This window comes from Psilocybe cubensis, chromosome 7 (assembly GCF_017499595.1).
Source record: "Psilocybe cubensis strain MGC-MH-2018 chromosome 7, whole genome shotgun sequence".
Classification (NCBI taxonomy): Eukaryota; Fungi; Basidiomycota; class Agaricomycetes; order Agaricales; family Agrocybaceae; genus Psilocybe; species Psilocybe cubensis.
The window spans coordinates 1,220,264-1,235,952 of NC_063005.1; the positions used below are offsets into that span (position 1 = coordinate 1,220,264).

General features: G+C 46.9%; 7 protein-coding genes across 7 annotated transcripts; 3 read left to right on the top strand and 4 right to left on the bottom strand.

Annotated features, from left to right (window-relative positions):
- Positions 1-140: 140 nt before the first annotated feature.
- JR316_0007924 (uncharacterized protein) lies at positions 141-1,019 on the top strand (the record flags this gene model as incomplete). The annotated part of the gene is made up of 1 exon (XM_047893644.1): positions 141-1,019. One exon carries the CDS (start codon positions 141-143, stop codon positions 1,017-1,019), a length of 879 nt encoding a protein of 292 aa, XP_047746959.1.
- An 868-nt stretch (positions 1,020-1,887) lies between these two features.
- On the top strand, positions 1,888-2,467 carry JR316_0007925 (uncharacterized protein; the record flags this gene model as incomplete). The annotated part of the gene is made up of 3 exons (XM_047893645.1): positions 1,888-2,025; positions 2,084-2,266; positions 2,333-2,467. 3 exons carry the CDS (start codon positions 1,888-1,890, stop codon positions 2,465-2,467), a joined length of 456 nt encoding a protein of 151 aa, XP_047746960.1.
- A 493-nt stretch (positions 2,468-2,960) lies between these two features.
- On the top strand, positions 2,961-4,087 carry JR316_0007926 (uncharacterized protein; the record flags this gene model as incomplete). Its single annotated transcript, XM_047893646.1, has 5 exons — positions 2,961-3,003; positions 3,084-3,233; positions 3,270-3,381; positions 3,470-3,623; positions 3,683-4,087. The coding sequence occupies 5 exons, from the start codon at positions 2,961-2,963 to the stop codon at positions 4,085-4,087; spliced, it is 864 nt and encodes a 287-aa protein (XP_047746961.1).
- A 299-nt stretch (positions 4,088-4,386) lies between these two features.
- Positions 4,387-6,089, bottom strand: JR316_0007927 (uncharacterized protein; the record flags this gene model as incomplete). Its single annotated transcript, XM_047893647.1, has 7 exons — positions 4,387-4,687; positions 4,749-4,889; positions 4,951-5,191; positions 5,293-5,412; positions 5,476-5,633; positions 5,725-5,861; positions 5,985-6,089. 7 exons carry the CDS (start codon positions 6,087-6,089, stop codon positions 4,387-4,389), a joined length of 1,203 nt encoding a protein of 400 aa, XP_047746962.1.
- A 474-nt stretch (positions 6,090-6,563) lies between these two features.
- Positions 6,564-8,223, bottom strand: JR316_0007928 (ATP-dependent 5'-3' DNA helicase hcs1; the record flags this gene model as incomplete). The annotated part of the gene is made up of 5 exons (XM_047893648.1): positions 6,564-6,698; positions 6,758-7,473; positions 7,527-7,883; positions 7,943-8,069; positions 8,125-8,223. 5 exons carry the CDS (start codon positions 8,221-8,223, stop codon positions 6,564-6,566), a joined length of 1,434 nt encoding a protein of 477 aa, XP_047746963.1.
- Positions 8,224-10,398: 2,175 nt separating this feature from the next.
- On the bottom strand, positions 10,399-11,360 carry JR316_0007929 (uncharacterized protein; the record flags this gene model as incomplete). The annotated part of the gene is made up of 5 exons (XM_047893649.1): positions 10,399-10,427; positions 10,479-10,527; positions 10,582-10,623; positions 10,680-11,034; positions 11,116-11,360. 5 exons carry the CDS (start codon positions 11,358-11,360, stop codon positions 10,399-10,401), a joined length of 720 nt encoding a protein of 239 aa, XP_047746964.1.
- A 1,390-nt stretch (positions 11,361-12,750) lies between these two features.
- On the bottom strand, positions 12,751-15,302 carry JR316_0007930 (MFS-type transporter cnsO; the record flags this gene model as incomplete). Its single annotated transcript, XM_047893650.1, has 18 exons — positions 12,751-12,977; positions 13,036-13,075; positions 13,131-13,164; positions 13,229-13,297; positions 13,354-13,363; positions 13,417-13,436; positions 13,494-13,569; positions 13,623-13,639; positions 13,696-13,813; positions 13,925-13,999; positions 14,051-14,260; positions 14,319-14,464; positions 14,524-14,590; positions 14,647-14,686; positions 14,745-14,855; positions 14,907-14,966; positions 15,033-15,039; positions 15,100-15,302. 18 exons carry the CDS (start codon positions 15,300-15,302, stop codon positions 12,751-12,753), a joined length of 1,530 nt encoding a protein of 509 aa, XP_047746965.1.
- Between the last annotated feature and the right edge of the window lie 387 nt (positions 15,303-15,689).

Here is a 15,689-nt window from a genome sequence, read left to right on the forward strand (position 1 = left end):
TCATCTTCATTGATATCCCCTGTACAAAATACCCTTTCTTTCTACATACCCCAAAAGCTTTGCAAGCATTTCGCTTCATTGCACCTTTATTACCCTGCAATCCTTAATCGTTTTGCCTTTCTAATCTTCTCAACCAAAACATGGGTCGAGCTCTCTTTTCTCTCGCTTACGCCACTCCAGCGCCCGTCATCAGGACCGAGCCAGAGCCTGAGGTCGACATCTGCGAACGATGGAGTGCCTGGAACCGCTTCGACCCCGACTCTGACGATTTCTTTGAGCATGCCGAATACGAGGCTTTCGTTGGCCCCTCTCGGTCGGCAGCCCAAGAGGCCGCGATGCCCCCGTTGGTAGAAGCAGATGCACAGCTGGACTCTCCCGAAAGTACCGAAAACAGTGTCAATGAACAAGGGAGCCCCATGGCTGTTGGATCTGATGATCCAGCTATTCTCATTGCCGATGCCTACTCAATCCGCGCTACCACCTGGGGAAACGACGAAGAAGACAGCACCTCCAGTCCCACCGAAGCGGAATGGAGGGAAGCCGACCTCGCTATTTCCTCATCGCCAACTGACGAACATGATCAAACGTCGATCCCACCTTTTATCCCCCCTGTTGCCTTCCGGGAAGCAAGCCCTGCCCTCGAGACTGTGTCTCTCCCCTCTAACGACCCGCCCCGCTCTCCTACCCTTCGCCGAGCGGTTAATATTACACCCATTATCATCTCCCGCACTCAGACTGAAGCGATCGACCGCTCTCCCTCCCCAGATTCCCCTTCTATGCCTTCCACTCCACCATCCGGCGTCGCTTTCCCTCAAGCATTACTCACTCCTTCTCCGCCTCCCTCTGTGACACCTCGAATCTACTCTTGGCAAAGGCACTCTATTCCCTCTTTGCCTAGCAGTCCCAGCCTCCTTCGCGGCAATCGTGACGGCCTTTTAACCAACCCACACGCAAGGATGTCATTTGCACGCATCGACTCCTCACCAGCGCGTATTCGCATCCCGAGTGGTGTCATGTAGACGACTTTACGTACCTTAAGCTTGGGACATCCCGATTCAAAATTAACCAATACTCCAACCACTTTAATGACAGATTAGATGTTAGAATCTAATCGGTTGATGCTGCTTATATTTGTTGCATTTGATCGTTCAGCGTGGGGCCCACGCTTTTCTGTTATTTTCCCATTTTGAAATCGTTTGGCTTCCCTTTCTCCAATTCACCTTTCCATTCCAATTTTCTTTATCTCTGATTTATATGCTTCATTTTCTTCCTTTATTCGTCAAACTTCAAATACAGATGCATCTATGATGCAAACTCACGTTCTTTGCTGTGTCGTCTTGGTTCTTCATACATGCATATCCCACATCAGTTACCCCATATACCACTTGTAGTTGTACTGTATCGTTTTGATGTCGTGCAGCCGTCTGGTCATCTGTATACATATATCACTTCCACATTGCTCAATGCTATGCTACCATTTCTACTCTCCTACCGTGATCGCGGTGGCGTTGTCATCGGATAGAACACGCAGAGGTATGGATCAAGTAAAGGCTGTTTGGTGTATCTTGTGGAAGCATACTTCGAATCGTATATCTTCTTGCTACCCCGTTGACAACTCACGGAGGATTCACGAATCACAGTGCAGCTGAATGCACGGTCCGTGCGCCGTTTGAGAACGACCGATGCACAAAAATAGATGTCCGTCCACCAAAGACGGAGATGTTCAGCAATTTGGCAACTTTGTCGCGAGCGGCTACGTTTTATTCAACTTACTCTCGACGGTTCAGCATGGTATAAAAGGTGGTCTCTGCAAGGGAAGATGGTCATCACCATCGACTCCTTGGCTTGTAGACTCAGTCTTCACTAGTATCCAATCCAGCCTCAAAAATGAAGTTCACTGCATCTGCTGTATTCTTCTCCCTCGCCAGCCTCGTCGCATCCGCGAGCATCTCCAAAAGGAACTGCGTTCCAGCCGCCAAATTTGGCGCTCTCAGCGCTTTTCCATCCATGATCAGCCCAGGAGAGGTGAGCATCAAGCTTCGTACGCCGTCGAGTGGAACCAGGAACTCATGATGATACGCAGACACTTAACATCGCTGTGAACTTTAACTGTGGAGCACAGTTCGGTGTTTCTCCGCAATTTTTGGAATACACTCTCGAAGTCCCGGAGAATGTCAACAACGGCGAACAACCCATCCTTCTTGCCCAGCGCCCCTTCAGCATTGCCCCAGGGACGATTCAGCCATCTGACAATTTCGCATTGCCGGTCCGTATTCGTTTTCTACAGTCATATTGGGTTCATTTTTCTAACATTTTGCATGGCGAATATTAGCTTCCCCATGCATTTTACACACCAGGTGCCACTTACAATCTGGTTTTGAATGTTGTGTACCCCACCAATGGTACAGATGGAAGCACCGTTCTTTTGAAAGGAAGCACTTCAGTCCCAATGTCCATTAGCTCTTAAGCTGTATATATGTATGGGATTTTTAAATACCATGATTCCTGACAACACAATTTGTCAACATCCGAGGCACGTTTCTCAAATAAAAAGGGAGCAAACCACCGCAGAGGATGTTATATTAAAACAGCGCCTGATAGTTTCTCCGAGATCACAACTCAGGCAAGGACCTCCAAGAACCTTTAGACCAACTTTTTTTCTAAATTACTTGAAATCTTTCCTTGACTTGGATCTTAAATTCCGCCATTTTACAGTATTTTACTCGCCAAAGTATCAAATTGAAGGGGCCGGGAATCATGGGCGCTTGTTCGTTTCTCACGACCTTTGCCAAGAACTTCAACAAAGCCATTCTCACGAATTGGAAATGCGATTTCCTTAAGTCATGCAGAGTCATGCATATCATATGCATATGGCAACAATTTCAAATGTGGCGCAGGTGTATTAATTTTTCCAGATCTGATGATTAAGCGAAGGTTGACCTCCCCTGACCTCCCCCGTCATGTCGGTTAACCAGCCCCAGCCTCAACGCGTCCACGAAGAATGTGCGTATCACACCCAACCTCCTGGCCACAAAGCGGCTTCCCAAGTACGGCTGGCTGACGCTTATAATATCATTTGACAGTCGATTTCAACGATGCTGATGTCGTATTCAGCTCGTCAGACAACGTTCTTTTCAGATTACACCGCAAAAATCTTGAATTACTTGGTGAAATATTCCCAGGTGGAGAATTCAGCGCGGACGGAGAAGTCGTACATCTTCAAGAACCATCTAGTGTCTTGGAGGTCTTGTTCTAATTTGTATATCCAGAACGGCGCAAAAGACTGGATGATCTTGGTCATGTCACTCTGGCCGACGTCGCTGAGGCTGCAGAGAAGTACAGGATGTACACTGCGATGGATGCATGTGAGATGCGTCTCGAGTGAGTTCTTAACAATCATCATCATACTACCGCTTTTCTGCTCAGGTGGTAATGGAAATGTTAAATTGTGAAATCTGAATGTGCATAGAGCGATTCTTCCGGTCTCCCCGTCACTCGTATTGGCTCATGCACTCAAGCACAACATTCCGAAATTGATAAACGCTAGCGCTCGACAAATGTGCCTATGGAATGTACAAAATGTATTCAGAGGGCGTGTTCCTAATGAATATGTCGTACCATGGGTAGGTGTTGGGTCTGACAATGATCCTATCGTGACAATAACTAATTGAGGTTGCTGTAGGGCGAATACCATACATGCTGCCAAGAGATTTTATTTGACAAGCTCACCAACTTTGTCGAGTCTCATTTAAACGCGTCGAAGTATGATGAAAACGATCAAGCTTGTGCCATCACGAGTGCATACTGGTTCACAAAGAAACTTCGATCTCGGCCGACACCCGTGTTCACCTCGATTCAAGACAGGTTATTCTGGAATGAGTCGCTGAGGGAGCACACTGAACTTACACCGACATGTCCTTATATCCCGACTGCTGAAGCCGTATCGGAGGGTGGTCCTGAGACCTGCTGGATTCACTACGAAATCTTTGACTTCCTCATGGGTTGTATCAGGGAAGTCAACGGGCTGTCATTCACATCCTTTATAGAGCAGGACAGAAAGAGAACCATGCCCATGGACTGGTACTAAGGTTCCACGAAATTTTGAAGAGTTGCAGTGACGGCGACGAATGCACGCGTTCGATGATCGTCGATGTACCATGTAGCAGTTATGAATTTGACTTTTCAGACAAATCGTAAATCAGTTTGCTAGAGCGAAGTTTTCGCGTGCCCTGGGTTCAAAAATCTTTCCCCAAACAACGATCCAAACGAAAACATCGCGTTATACAGACAATTTCCAAAGGTTAACGCATCCATTCCAGATGAATATGATGTGGAAAGGAGCGGAGTTCAAGCGCCCTGAATCCAACAAAAATACTCGTGTCCCTATTAACCCCATCGCGCGTCCCACTGACCAAGACTCTCCACCAAACACCACTTGGGACCATCTGCCACATTTGAACCATTCATGGCGACATCATCGCCGTTGCCAACCGGACGTTCGATGATGAGACTCCATGTATCCTCTCCTTCCTTCCTAGGAAGCTTTAAAGGGACACTGGGCGGCGTTTGGAGTGTACCTGTAGCTGAAGTGGTGTATGGAATATATGAGACAGGCGAACTGCTTAGAGCTTGGCATGTTATGGCAATGAAGGATGCATTTGTCGATATTGTTCCTTGGAGGCCGGAGCTAGAGTGAAATTGTTAGATAACTACAACCAGATCGAAAAGAACAAAGAAGCCGAGCTCACCAGACTGTATCGATAACACGCTTCACAAAGCCAGGACTAAGCAGGCCACGCCATCGTATATGCGTCACATCTTGCATCTGGGATGGCTGTAGAGGTTCATATACAGCGACATACGGATCGACACGGTCATTGGCCCGTAATCTAAGTAGAATGTCCAACCGTTAAAAACAGGACACTCAAAATGCATTTTGAAGACGCGCACCTTTGAGCACCGAGACACGCCATACCGACCCATTCGAAGAGACTCTGCGTTCGAAGATCCCAATCCTCTATCATATCCTCAATTTCGTCGCGGGTTGGTTGCCCCCCAGAACTTCTTTGGGTCGACGATTTTTCTGGTCGGACGGACAATGACGGTGTAGGAACAAGTATATCCTTGAATTCCTGTACCTCACATTGCACTGGAACTGTCGTGGTTTCCTGGAAGGGAGCAGAGACGGTGGCTAGATCGTATAAAAATTAGATTTTTTTTGCAATGAGAACGGACTGATCCATGTAGGCGGGCTAATTTAAGAATCACGGATGATAAGCAAACCAAACTCACAGTTCGCGGAATAAATGACGTTCCAAAGACCACGTCTTTCATCCCAGTTTTCCAGGCTCTTCTTCTGTTTCGCTTGGTTAGCAGCAGATTGTGCATTCTTTCGTAGCGGGATATCAATCACTAATAATTTAAACCAATATAATCAATACACCATAGAACCGTCATGATCCTACCCAAACGCACCGTGACGATCACTTTGATTTTTGAAAGGAAGTTTCTGGCCGAGGAGTCCCAGTCGCTGATACGACTCCGCGGTGACGGACAGGGAAAGATGGCCCCGTGGGTCCACACACCACACGTCCTCTTCATCAGCTTCATTAGAACACACAATCACCGGATCGCTAAAACGTTAGATCTATCAGCATGCATGCAACGCATAGAACACAAACGGAGGATAAACCCATCCGAAAATAAATCAAAAAAAGAGCGCACCTTTCGCTGGCAGACGTCGCGAAGACATCAGCGTGGTGCAGGATATCCACCAGTCTGGCCTTCGCCCGCACGTAGCTTATCTCGAGCCCACGCAGAGCCTCCACCAATCTCGGATCCGAGGGGAACACGACGTCAATCTATAAAAGAAAAAGAAAAAAAAAAGGCAAGAAGCAGCCGGGCCGACTTCGGAATTCAGTTTTTATTTTTTATGGTATAGATTTGGGTCGCTCAGAAAGAAATCGGCTCCGGAGGGTACCAACCTGTTGAGAAAATGGATGGCTCGCTGCTAGAGATGCGATTTTGGAAGACGGTAGAGCTCCCACTGTGACTTTGAGCCGTCGTTTTTCTGGAGCCGGTGCATCCATGCTGGATGTCGAGTGTCAAGAAGCAAGAGTAGTAGCAAGTTCAGGTGATCCACGATGGGCCGTGTTTGGTGTCAGGCGGCTTTGTTCATCTCCGTCTTCCCACCCAAGTTTATACTCGTTAAGCTCATTTCAGATTAGATTGCAGCTTCGGACGTCTTAATATATCACACCAGGTTATTTTGGTTTAGTTCTTTTGTATATGAAAATGAGTACAACCCTCCAATACTATAGGTAATTACATTTAGTGGTCAATGCACTTTAAAGGTGGTTAAGTGTCTAAAGGATTCTACGAGGAAACAGCGACGCAAACAAGCAATTATGATGAATAGAGGCATGGACCCATCCGGTTGAAAAAATGTGGGATGGCCATTCTGTGCTTGAAATTATGCGATGAATGAGAGATAGAAAGGATGCGATGATATGATGGACATGATGGTATGTGCAAGCGAGAGCAATGGGAGGTGCGTGAATAAATTAAGCCAATGGTGCGCGGACGTATTTGCGGCGGAACTTGGAGTCAACGTGTTCCAAGTAGTAGGCGCCGGGCCAGATGTCGTCGACGGAACCTTCAGGGGTGTAATCTGACGCATTGTGGTTCTTCTCGCGAAGCTGAATTAAACGAATAATCAGTAAATCATGAGATGTAGGTAGGGAGACAGATCACATACAGAAAGAGCGTGCACGAATTCAGAAGGAGGAACGACCTTCATGGCAGCGAGGCGGGGAAGGAGGTTCATCTTGTCGCGGATTTCGGTGGTGTCACCCTTGACCCTCATGGTCCACACACTGGAGGCGCAACCAGATCCGAAGGAGAACAAGCTGGTGCGCTTGCCAAGGAGGGTCTGGGGCTCAACGGAGGCGATCAGGGAGGCGAGGCATCCGTAGAGCGAAGCGGTGTACATGTTGCCGAGGCGCCTTGAGCAAGCCATTCCAGGGTCGGTCTTGGTGGCAAAGGACTCTTTCGAGGCGTTGATGAAGACCTTCTCGACGTTCTTGTCGGTGAGGGAGGCAGCGTGAGTGGCGGAGAGGAAGGCATCTGGGTTGGGGATGTTGGCAAAGCGAGGAGCCTTGGGGTTGGCGAGGAAGTCGTTGAACATCATGCGGGCGTGTCCCTTGACGGCCTGCTTGCCGTATGGGCTGTGGAAGATGGCGTAGTCGACATCCTCGAGCGAGAAGGGAACTTCAGAGGGCTTTTCGGTGGAGGTTCCGTTGAGGTGTGCGCGCTTAGCCACCTTGGCGAGCTTCTCTCGGTAGGCAGTATAGGCAGCATCGAGAGCAGCGACGTAGGTGACGACGGAAACAGGGCCATCGACTTCAGGGTACTCAGAAGAGAGTTGGGGCTTGTAGAAATCGTAAGTGTTGGCCATGTAGTTTCCGTGGACGGCTATTTAAAGACACTTAGTATCATCGACATCATTCCGAGGTGAAGAGACATACGGTCAAATACGATGGGTGCGTTAGGGCCAATCAAAATGGCACACGCGCCAGCACCACCAGCAGGGCGAGCGGGTCCCTCAGCGTAAACAGCAATGTCTCCAGCAACGACGATAGCGTTGCGGCCGTCCCATGAACTCGACTCGATCCAGTTGATGGCGTTGAAAAGAGCGGCAGTTCCACCGTAGCAGGCGTTCTTGGAGTCGATACCTTCGATGTCAAAGTTGCCAGACTCGGCGAAGAGATCCATGATGGTAGTCTTGACGGATTTAGACTTGTCAATGATGGTCTCAGTGCCGACATCGATGCGTCCAATGGATTTGGGGTCGATGTTGAACTTTTCAAGGAGACCAGAGACAGCTGGAACGCGTTTTCATATGTTAAAAGACATTTGCAGCGAGATTGAGATATATACACACCATTCAGGGCGAAGGAGTTGATGTCTTCGCGGTCATCTGGCCAGGCCATGTACTCTTGACCAAGACCAATGGTGTATTTGCCCTTGGAGACACCATCGAACACCTCGAGATCGGTCTCAGAGATGCACTAGCGAATATCTGGCTTGAATGTGAAGCTCTGGCAGAAAGAAAAGAGAACATACACGACGGGGGAAGTAGACCTCCATGGCGAGGACACCGACATCCTTGGGGCGGGGGATCTCCGAGGCAGTGACGGCAGGGGCGTTGAGAGGGATAGTCATTGCTTGTGAGTAATGAAGGAGGTTGGTCAAAGAGATGGATGCGGAATGAAGAAAGGGTGAAATGGAGATGAACTGGTTATATAGAAAATGTCTATGGGCTGAGGAAAATAATACGAAAGTAACCTAAAATAAATATGGTACGATTCGGGGTTATGGCATCAAATTCAAAGTCGAACCAAACCACAACTAACTTATTCTTAGAAAACTGTGGCTGTAGTGTATTCTGTCGGCCGCAATAACATACCGCGTACAGCACCGTTCATTACTTCCTTCACCACCAGCAGTACCCGTCTCCTCAACTCCAAGCCCGCCTCACCCTGAAAACATACCGCAAGCCCTTTGTGCTCGGATGTACAACGGGCTCCTAGTATTCCTACCTTGGTCTCCGATATCTTACTCTATGTTCTCCTGCACCCTCTTCTCATTCGCTGGATCCACATTCCCCTTCCGTCTCCAGCACACAACCGAACCAATCCGAGCGCCATCTCATTCTCCGCTCTTTTGTTCAGAAATCTGCTGGGGTTGTATTGGGTCATGACGAACAAAAGGCATTCTTACTATATTAGGCAACTGCCGCGGTCCAGGCCCTAGCGTATTTTCCAATCCCGTCCACCAATCCTGACCGATTTATTCGTCCAAATAATACACTACGCACTGCCGATGTTTTCGATGATTGTCATTTTCTCCTCCGCTCGGACAGGTTTAGGAATTTTCATTTCAGGCACTCCAACATCCTAATCGCACTCATGTTTAACAGAGTATATATCTACCTTGATTGCGTCCAACTACTCTGGTCAAGGAACACGAATGGCAGATCAGCGACTCAATATCTTTATCACGAGTTAGCGCTCCAATAAGTGTTTTCCAGTCTCTTTTTCCAAGACCCAGGTGCAGCCCACACAGCTGATCGTAAGGAAGGTCGTTGCTCAAAATGCCAATGCAACCGCTATGCTTCATCGCTCCTACTTCTCTCGCCGCAGGGACGATTCCGATGGTCCGGAAAGCTCAAGCCTGGTCAAGTGCTAGTGGTTGGACCGCACGACTCCCAAAGACGTGCTAATTTGTAAGCGGTGCCATTGACATAGATCGACTTTCTACTCCCAACAGAGCAAAGAACATAGAGCATCGAGCACAGATAAGCAAGAGCAACGAGAATCCACTCGGTTTTTTCGGCATCGTGGGGAGACTGGGGTACCATCTTGCCCGAATGTTGCATAAGCCAGTTGTCGTGCATGCCCTCTCCCGCAGTAAATAATTGAGTGAAGTAATGCCCTCTTGACCTTGAACTGGGTCGATTCAGAGTTGAAACTGCTGGTCCACCGTCCATAGCATAAAATGATCTGATGAACCAAGCGCGCGAGGCGCGCGGAGAGCCGCAATTCCAGTGGTAAATACAATTTACTCGGTGCAGCGAAGAATCCAACCATCGACTTGATGTTCTACCACCTTTAGCATACACTGAAGCTCTCACCTTCAATGTCTTTATCTCTTTCCTTTGCTCACAGAAATTGTTAACTTACTTGACGTATGCGCCTAACGTCCTGTTTTCCAAGGCGCCTATTTCTATCATTAGCAGGGTCCGTTTTAGCCGCTATTGTGAAACCGGGGGAACACATAAAAATCGATCTCGCCATTCAACCGTCGCAGGGTCTGTGCTTTTTAAAACCGTTGCTATCAAGAAATTCTCATCATACGGGTGGACCTGAGGCTTGGTACGATTCATGCCATTGTTCTAGGGCACGGTCCATTGGAGGTCAGTCCCTGAGGGCATATAAGCTTTGTAACTTCAAAAGGAAGTGAAATTCCCATTTCTGCTTACATCTTTTCTTCTATCTTTAAAACTGAAGCTGACTCAGTGACGGCTTTCAATTTTGCAATTCTGTTAATATGAGCTTGTGAGTCTCCGGCGGGAGTCACTTATTTGGTATCAGTACGCCAGGTTGATAATATGCTCACTTGTTAACAATGACTTCAGAGACTCCCTTTGCAAAATTCAGAGATCCTTGACAAATGACCGTGTTGCTCGAAGTTCTAGTACAGTAAATTAAAAAGTACCCATTCAAAAGGTAGAAGAAATTAAAAGCGATGCAGGACCAGTGCAACGAAAGGAGTGTTTGAACCCAAAAAATTAAACCCAAAAGAATTCGACCTTGAACATTAATATAACGCTGTGTTTCATACATTTACGCTTCCACCGAATAGCCCTAAATCTTTCTTTGAGTACTGGGGTCAATTGATGGATTTTTTAAACTTACAGTATTTGGATACATATTTGACGCTGATAGGCGCCGAGCCCGGTTTGCACTAAAATCACTTGGTTTAGAAAAACGTATTGAAGATATCAATCACGATACTCACCGATGCAGGGGGCTGTCCTCCACGGGTATCAGTTCGGTAGATCTACAACAAAGATAAGCACTCAAAAAGTAAATTCATAAACAACGGCAAGCACATACCTGAGTAGCCAACGATCCCTGAACAGACTTGAGCTGCAGCCAATCCACATCCTGTTTCCCAGTAGGCGCCGGGGTGTTGCCGACCTTGGCAGCGAGCACAAACGCATTCGAGTTGCCTTTCGCGCTACCAGCTCTGTAGTCCCACACAGGGCTAATACCCGTCCCAGACGGCGACGTGACGAAGAAATGCGATCCCAAGAACCCATATCCCATCAACGGCGTTCGTCCAGGCGTCTTGATGCTGGCGGGCATAATCTTCCACGCGGCGAATGCCAGGTCCTGCACACCGTTGAATATAGGGCCGAGCTTGGTCAGGCAGGACAGGTCGTAGAGATCAGCGACGGCACCGGCCGATCTGCAATGCAAAAGCAACGATCACGAAGGCGTCAAACTCAAAGTTGTGGGTATGATCAGCGGGGATATTTATAGAACTCACGCGTAGGTACCGGCGTCTGTGCAGGTGTAATTTTGGATGCCGACGCCTAGGATGACGGAAGAGATGGGGTCTGTCGGTGCGGAAAGGGCGGTTTGTCCAGCGGGGAGTGTCATCTTTGCGGTGGAGATGGAGCAAGTGAGCTTGCCGGGTGTTGGGAATGGCAAGCCTGCTGGAGCGGCAGGGAAGGCCGGAGCAGCGAAGACGGTTGAAGCGGCAAGCGCTAAAGAAATGATAGTAGAGAACATTGCTGGAATGTCTTAAGATCGAGGTCAAGCGTAGAGAAATGGGTAATTTGGGTAGCCAAAAGGTGAACGAAAGAAGGATACAAATGAACTAGACACAGCTAGCGCCACAGACGAGTCAACGAGTCAAGGGAAGAAAAAGAAAGAGAGAAAAACGAGATATGGAAGAAAAAGAGATACATTTCTCTCTCTTATACTTTTGTTGAAACATGAAAATCAAGGGCCGCTGGGGCCATGGATCAAGTTCAATGTGGCACTTTGGCGCCCCTGACCGTATAGGTACATTTCGAATATCCTTCCTACATCCATGTTCAATTCCGATCAAATAATATTTGAAAGTGGGCGTGCCGCTCCAGCGTATTATGTGAAAAGCGATCTCAGTTGGCGAAAATCTCTTGTGTTATACAGATAAACATTGCGTGGCTGGGTTCATGTTAGTATCCTATGAGGTTAATCACGCATGAGGATCAACTTGACCGGAAAAACCTTGCGACATTAGCTCTGAGCGCTACAAATTCGGCTTTCCGGCTTGAGCATTCTTGAACTGAATTGAAGTGCCACTACACAAACTGGCGAAGCCCGCAGCATGCCCTACAGGTAATTAATTTTTTGTCAGGTCATCTACGGTTCCGAAAGATAAACCAATCGGGAATGTAAAAGTCTGATATGTCTGTAGATTACATTGACTTACGCGTTCTTACGCGTACGAATCGCGTCTCTGAAAACATTCCAAAAGCTAAAGCGCGGGTAACTTGCCGCAAATTCCGCTTAACCGTGGAAGAATGTGAAGGTCTTGAAACATCATTGGTTAGCTTGCCGAACTTGGGTGTCCATTCCAATCCTTTGATCCACCTCTAGCGCCGAAAAGGGGTTTGTAAGTAGGGAAATTTGAATCCTGCTACAAATTATATGAAAGGCCTATCAGCGACAGCAGTGTATACAGAATTTACTCACATAACATTTTGTAACTAAAGAGATGAACAATACTTCAATTTGTGGTCTGAATTCTGAAAGTAAAGCGACAAATTATATGAAACAATGTTGGAGGCAGGTTGGAGGTATAGTACGGCTTGTTATTTCGGTAGTAAAAGCCACGATTTGAATTTACATGATCGTATGGCCGGATAATCCTCTTGTTGTCAAGGCAACATGCGTGAGTTTCTATCACAACACATGCCCAAGGTCATTTTTTCGGACTTCAGGGAAATCGTTTGCAAATCCTATCCCTGAAAAGATCATCAAGTAATGAAGTCGTTGGCTCACCACAGTATTATGCTCATGCTTTTAACCACAAATAACAAGGAACAGTCGATGGAACATAATCCATTTTATGGATTGACGTCGTGAAAACTGAATACGTACATGAAAGATAACGTTAAATTTTTCATACCAATTAAATGGTGTATCGATAACCACTCCATTTGTCGCCCTTCGCCCTTTTTGCATCGTCCACAGTTGCATATCGTCCATTCTTCTCGTTAGCCGGGTCATGAGTTTCAGGCTGATCTTCAATATACTCGTTTCTCTCGCCTCTATCTCTTCGTGCATTTTCCCGCTTGAGGAGAATGATGAAAAGAGTAGATGACAAGATTCCAAACACAATATACATCAACACCAGACCTATGAAAGTTGTGGTAAGTCGGGGTTATGAAAGTGCATCAATACGATGTATGCATACCGTGACCCAAAGGGTACCATGGTTTGTCTCTGGCGCGATACTATGTACAAATTAAATTTTGCGGTTCAAGGTAGAAGAAGCAACCTTCTACTCACCACATTGGAGCTCACAGCGCCGTTGATGTTTCCACTTGAGAGTGAATGTGAGTACGGAAAGGAAAGTCCCTTACACATAAGAGAGGGATCGAGCTCACAAGCTAATGACCATTGCCATCGACACGCTACGCTTATAGGATCCTTCTACATTGTTTGCAACCCACGAGCTGAAAAATAATAAATATGGGTTTGATCTACAGCGTAAATCTAGACATTTGCTTACATGGTATTGGCTAGAGGGAAAACATTTAGTGAATAGGTTTGGATTATTAATCTAAGGACTCACAAATCACTGGATAAATTCCACTTTCGACATCAAAGCGTCAAAATTAGGAAAGATTAAAATGACAAAGTGACTCCTACCAAGTAGCCATATAAACAGCAAAATATGACAGAGCAGCATTTCTCGATACAATTAGGATGATATAACCAATGGCGCCTACAGATAGATTTAGCAGTATATCTTCGGTTCTTCAAACATTTAGAGCATACCCAAACATGTGAAGCCACTTCAAAGGCATTGTCAGTACGAATTGACTCCGACCCCGATCCGAAAATCACGCACACGTTAAAATAGCCTCGTCTACCCCAGCGGTCAGCCAGGAAACCCACGCCGCAAGTAATAATACACGCGAAGGTGTACACCGGGACAGTGAGAAGGTTTGCCGGAGTGGCGGTGAATCCTAAGTTCAATCGCTGTTAATTGAAGGCCGATTCTGCTAACTTCAACCGATTATGCATACCGAGCTGTGGTTATTTCATTAGTTTGATTCTGTACATCGGAGAGATCGTACTGACTTGATTAATGATGCTAGGCAGGAACAAAGAGAACGCATACAGCGGCATGTCCACTCCCATGTAAACCACCACTGCAGAACACTTTGAGATTTAGATCGCGAAGACGTAACGATCAAACTCACTTCCGAGCCATGTTTTCCAATCCTTCAAACTGGCAAACACATATTTTAATTTGAACTCTTCACCGGCTGCGCTAAATTGGTTGTCGCTTTGCAGTCTACGGATAACGACGGTACGTTCCGCTTCTGTTAGGAATTTGGCAGTATCTGGGAAGTCTTGAATGATCCAAAAAGACGCGGCCCCGGCGACGACTGTGATCAATCCTTCAATGACTAGCAGAATGTCATAGTTAGAGGATTGGATACGTCAAGATAAATTCTAGTCACGTACTAAAGATCCATGCCCAAGCAGGTTTTCCACCAATACCCTCCATGTTTGAAATAGCAGCTGCGAGCAATCCACCAAACGCTCCTGAGACCGTAGCTGCCGAGAAAAATATAGCAGCTCGGAGCCCAAATTCTGATCGCTTATACCAGCTGAGAAAAGGTTTAGTATTTGCTTAAAGGGATAGCCACAGATAATGTAAGAACCTTACCATGATAGATAGTAGTTTACTCCAGGGAATAGACCAGCTTCGAACATGCCCAATAGCCATCGCATACCTGAGATCCAAAAATTTAAGCAAGGAGTAGAAGGTATGAGAAGAGAACGTCCTTACCCATGAGTTGAGAGAAATTGTGTACAACGCCTTGAAGAGTCTGAATGGAGCATCATTTTCAGAACTGATATCACCCAGAGTTATAAAATTCAATGTACCATCATAACGCCCCAGAAGAACATCAAGAAAGAGAGCCATAGAGAAGGCCTAAGACGTTTCAGGAAAACGTTGGACGGGACCTCAAATATCGCATAGCTGAAGAAAAATATCTGCAAACCTCGTTAGGAGGTAGGTCAAGACGCATACAGTGCGGATCTCACCGTCAGGGATAGTAGATATTGATTGTCTGTCATATGAAGATCCTTCTCAAGGTTATACAACTGTTACATCGTACGAGTTAGTAGGCTATAGGAATCATCGAGAGCGACAATGTATGCAACAATTACCTTCGCACTGCCCAGTCCAAGTATGTCAATTTTACTACCAAATGCAGTAGAAACATAAATGACCTACTTTCCGATGCTAGTGCGATCAAGGAAGCTGAGAAGGTACAAAAACGACAGCCATGGAATGAGAGCTAAGTCGATTTTGCGCATCAACTTGCGTTCATCCACTCCACTCGTATCCACATGCGCATTATAGACCTCGACCTTCAGATTCCCCTTCGCTGCTTCTATAGACTCGACGGTGGGAGAGGGCGTACGCTTTTCCGACATAGTTGGCAGCGTAGACCGAAGTGACGCAGAAACGTGGGGGCAGCAGGGAAGGAGAAGTGGTCAAGAAGAAGCTCCAAACCAGATCAAGGAACCTCTCGTCGGCTTTACGCAATACAGTGTTCTATTTGACTCCCAGGGGCTCTACGATGGAGGCACACGTCAGTCAGGATCCTGACCCCATAACGAGAATTGTTTTTGTTCGCCGTGCATGGCACAGCGACTGCAATATCGCCCTGAGTGTGCCGTATCATCCCCGAGTTAAGTTGGAGAGTCACGTTGGTCGGACAAATGGATCCAGAGAAGAATCAAGTCTGACGCCAGGTGTAAGTATAGACTGCCGATGGCGGACATTAGTATACAGACTTCAGAAGGGGTTAGAATTACCCA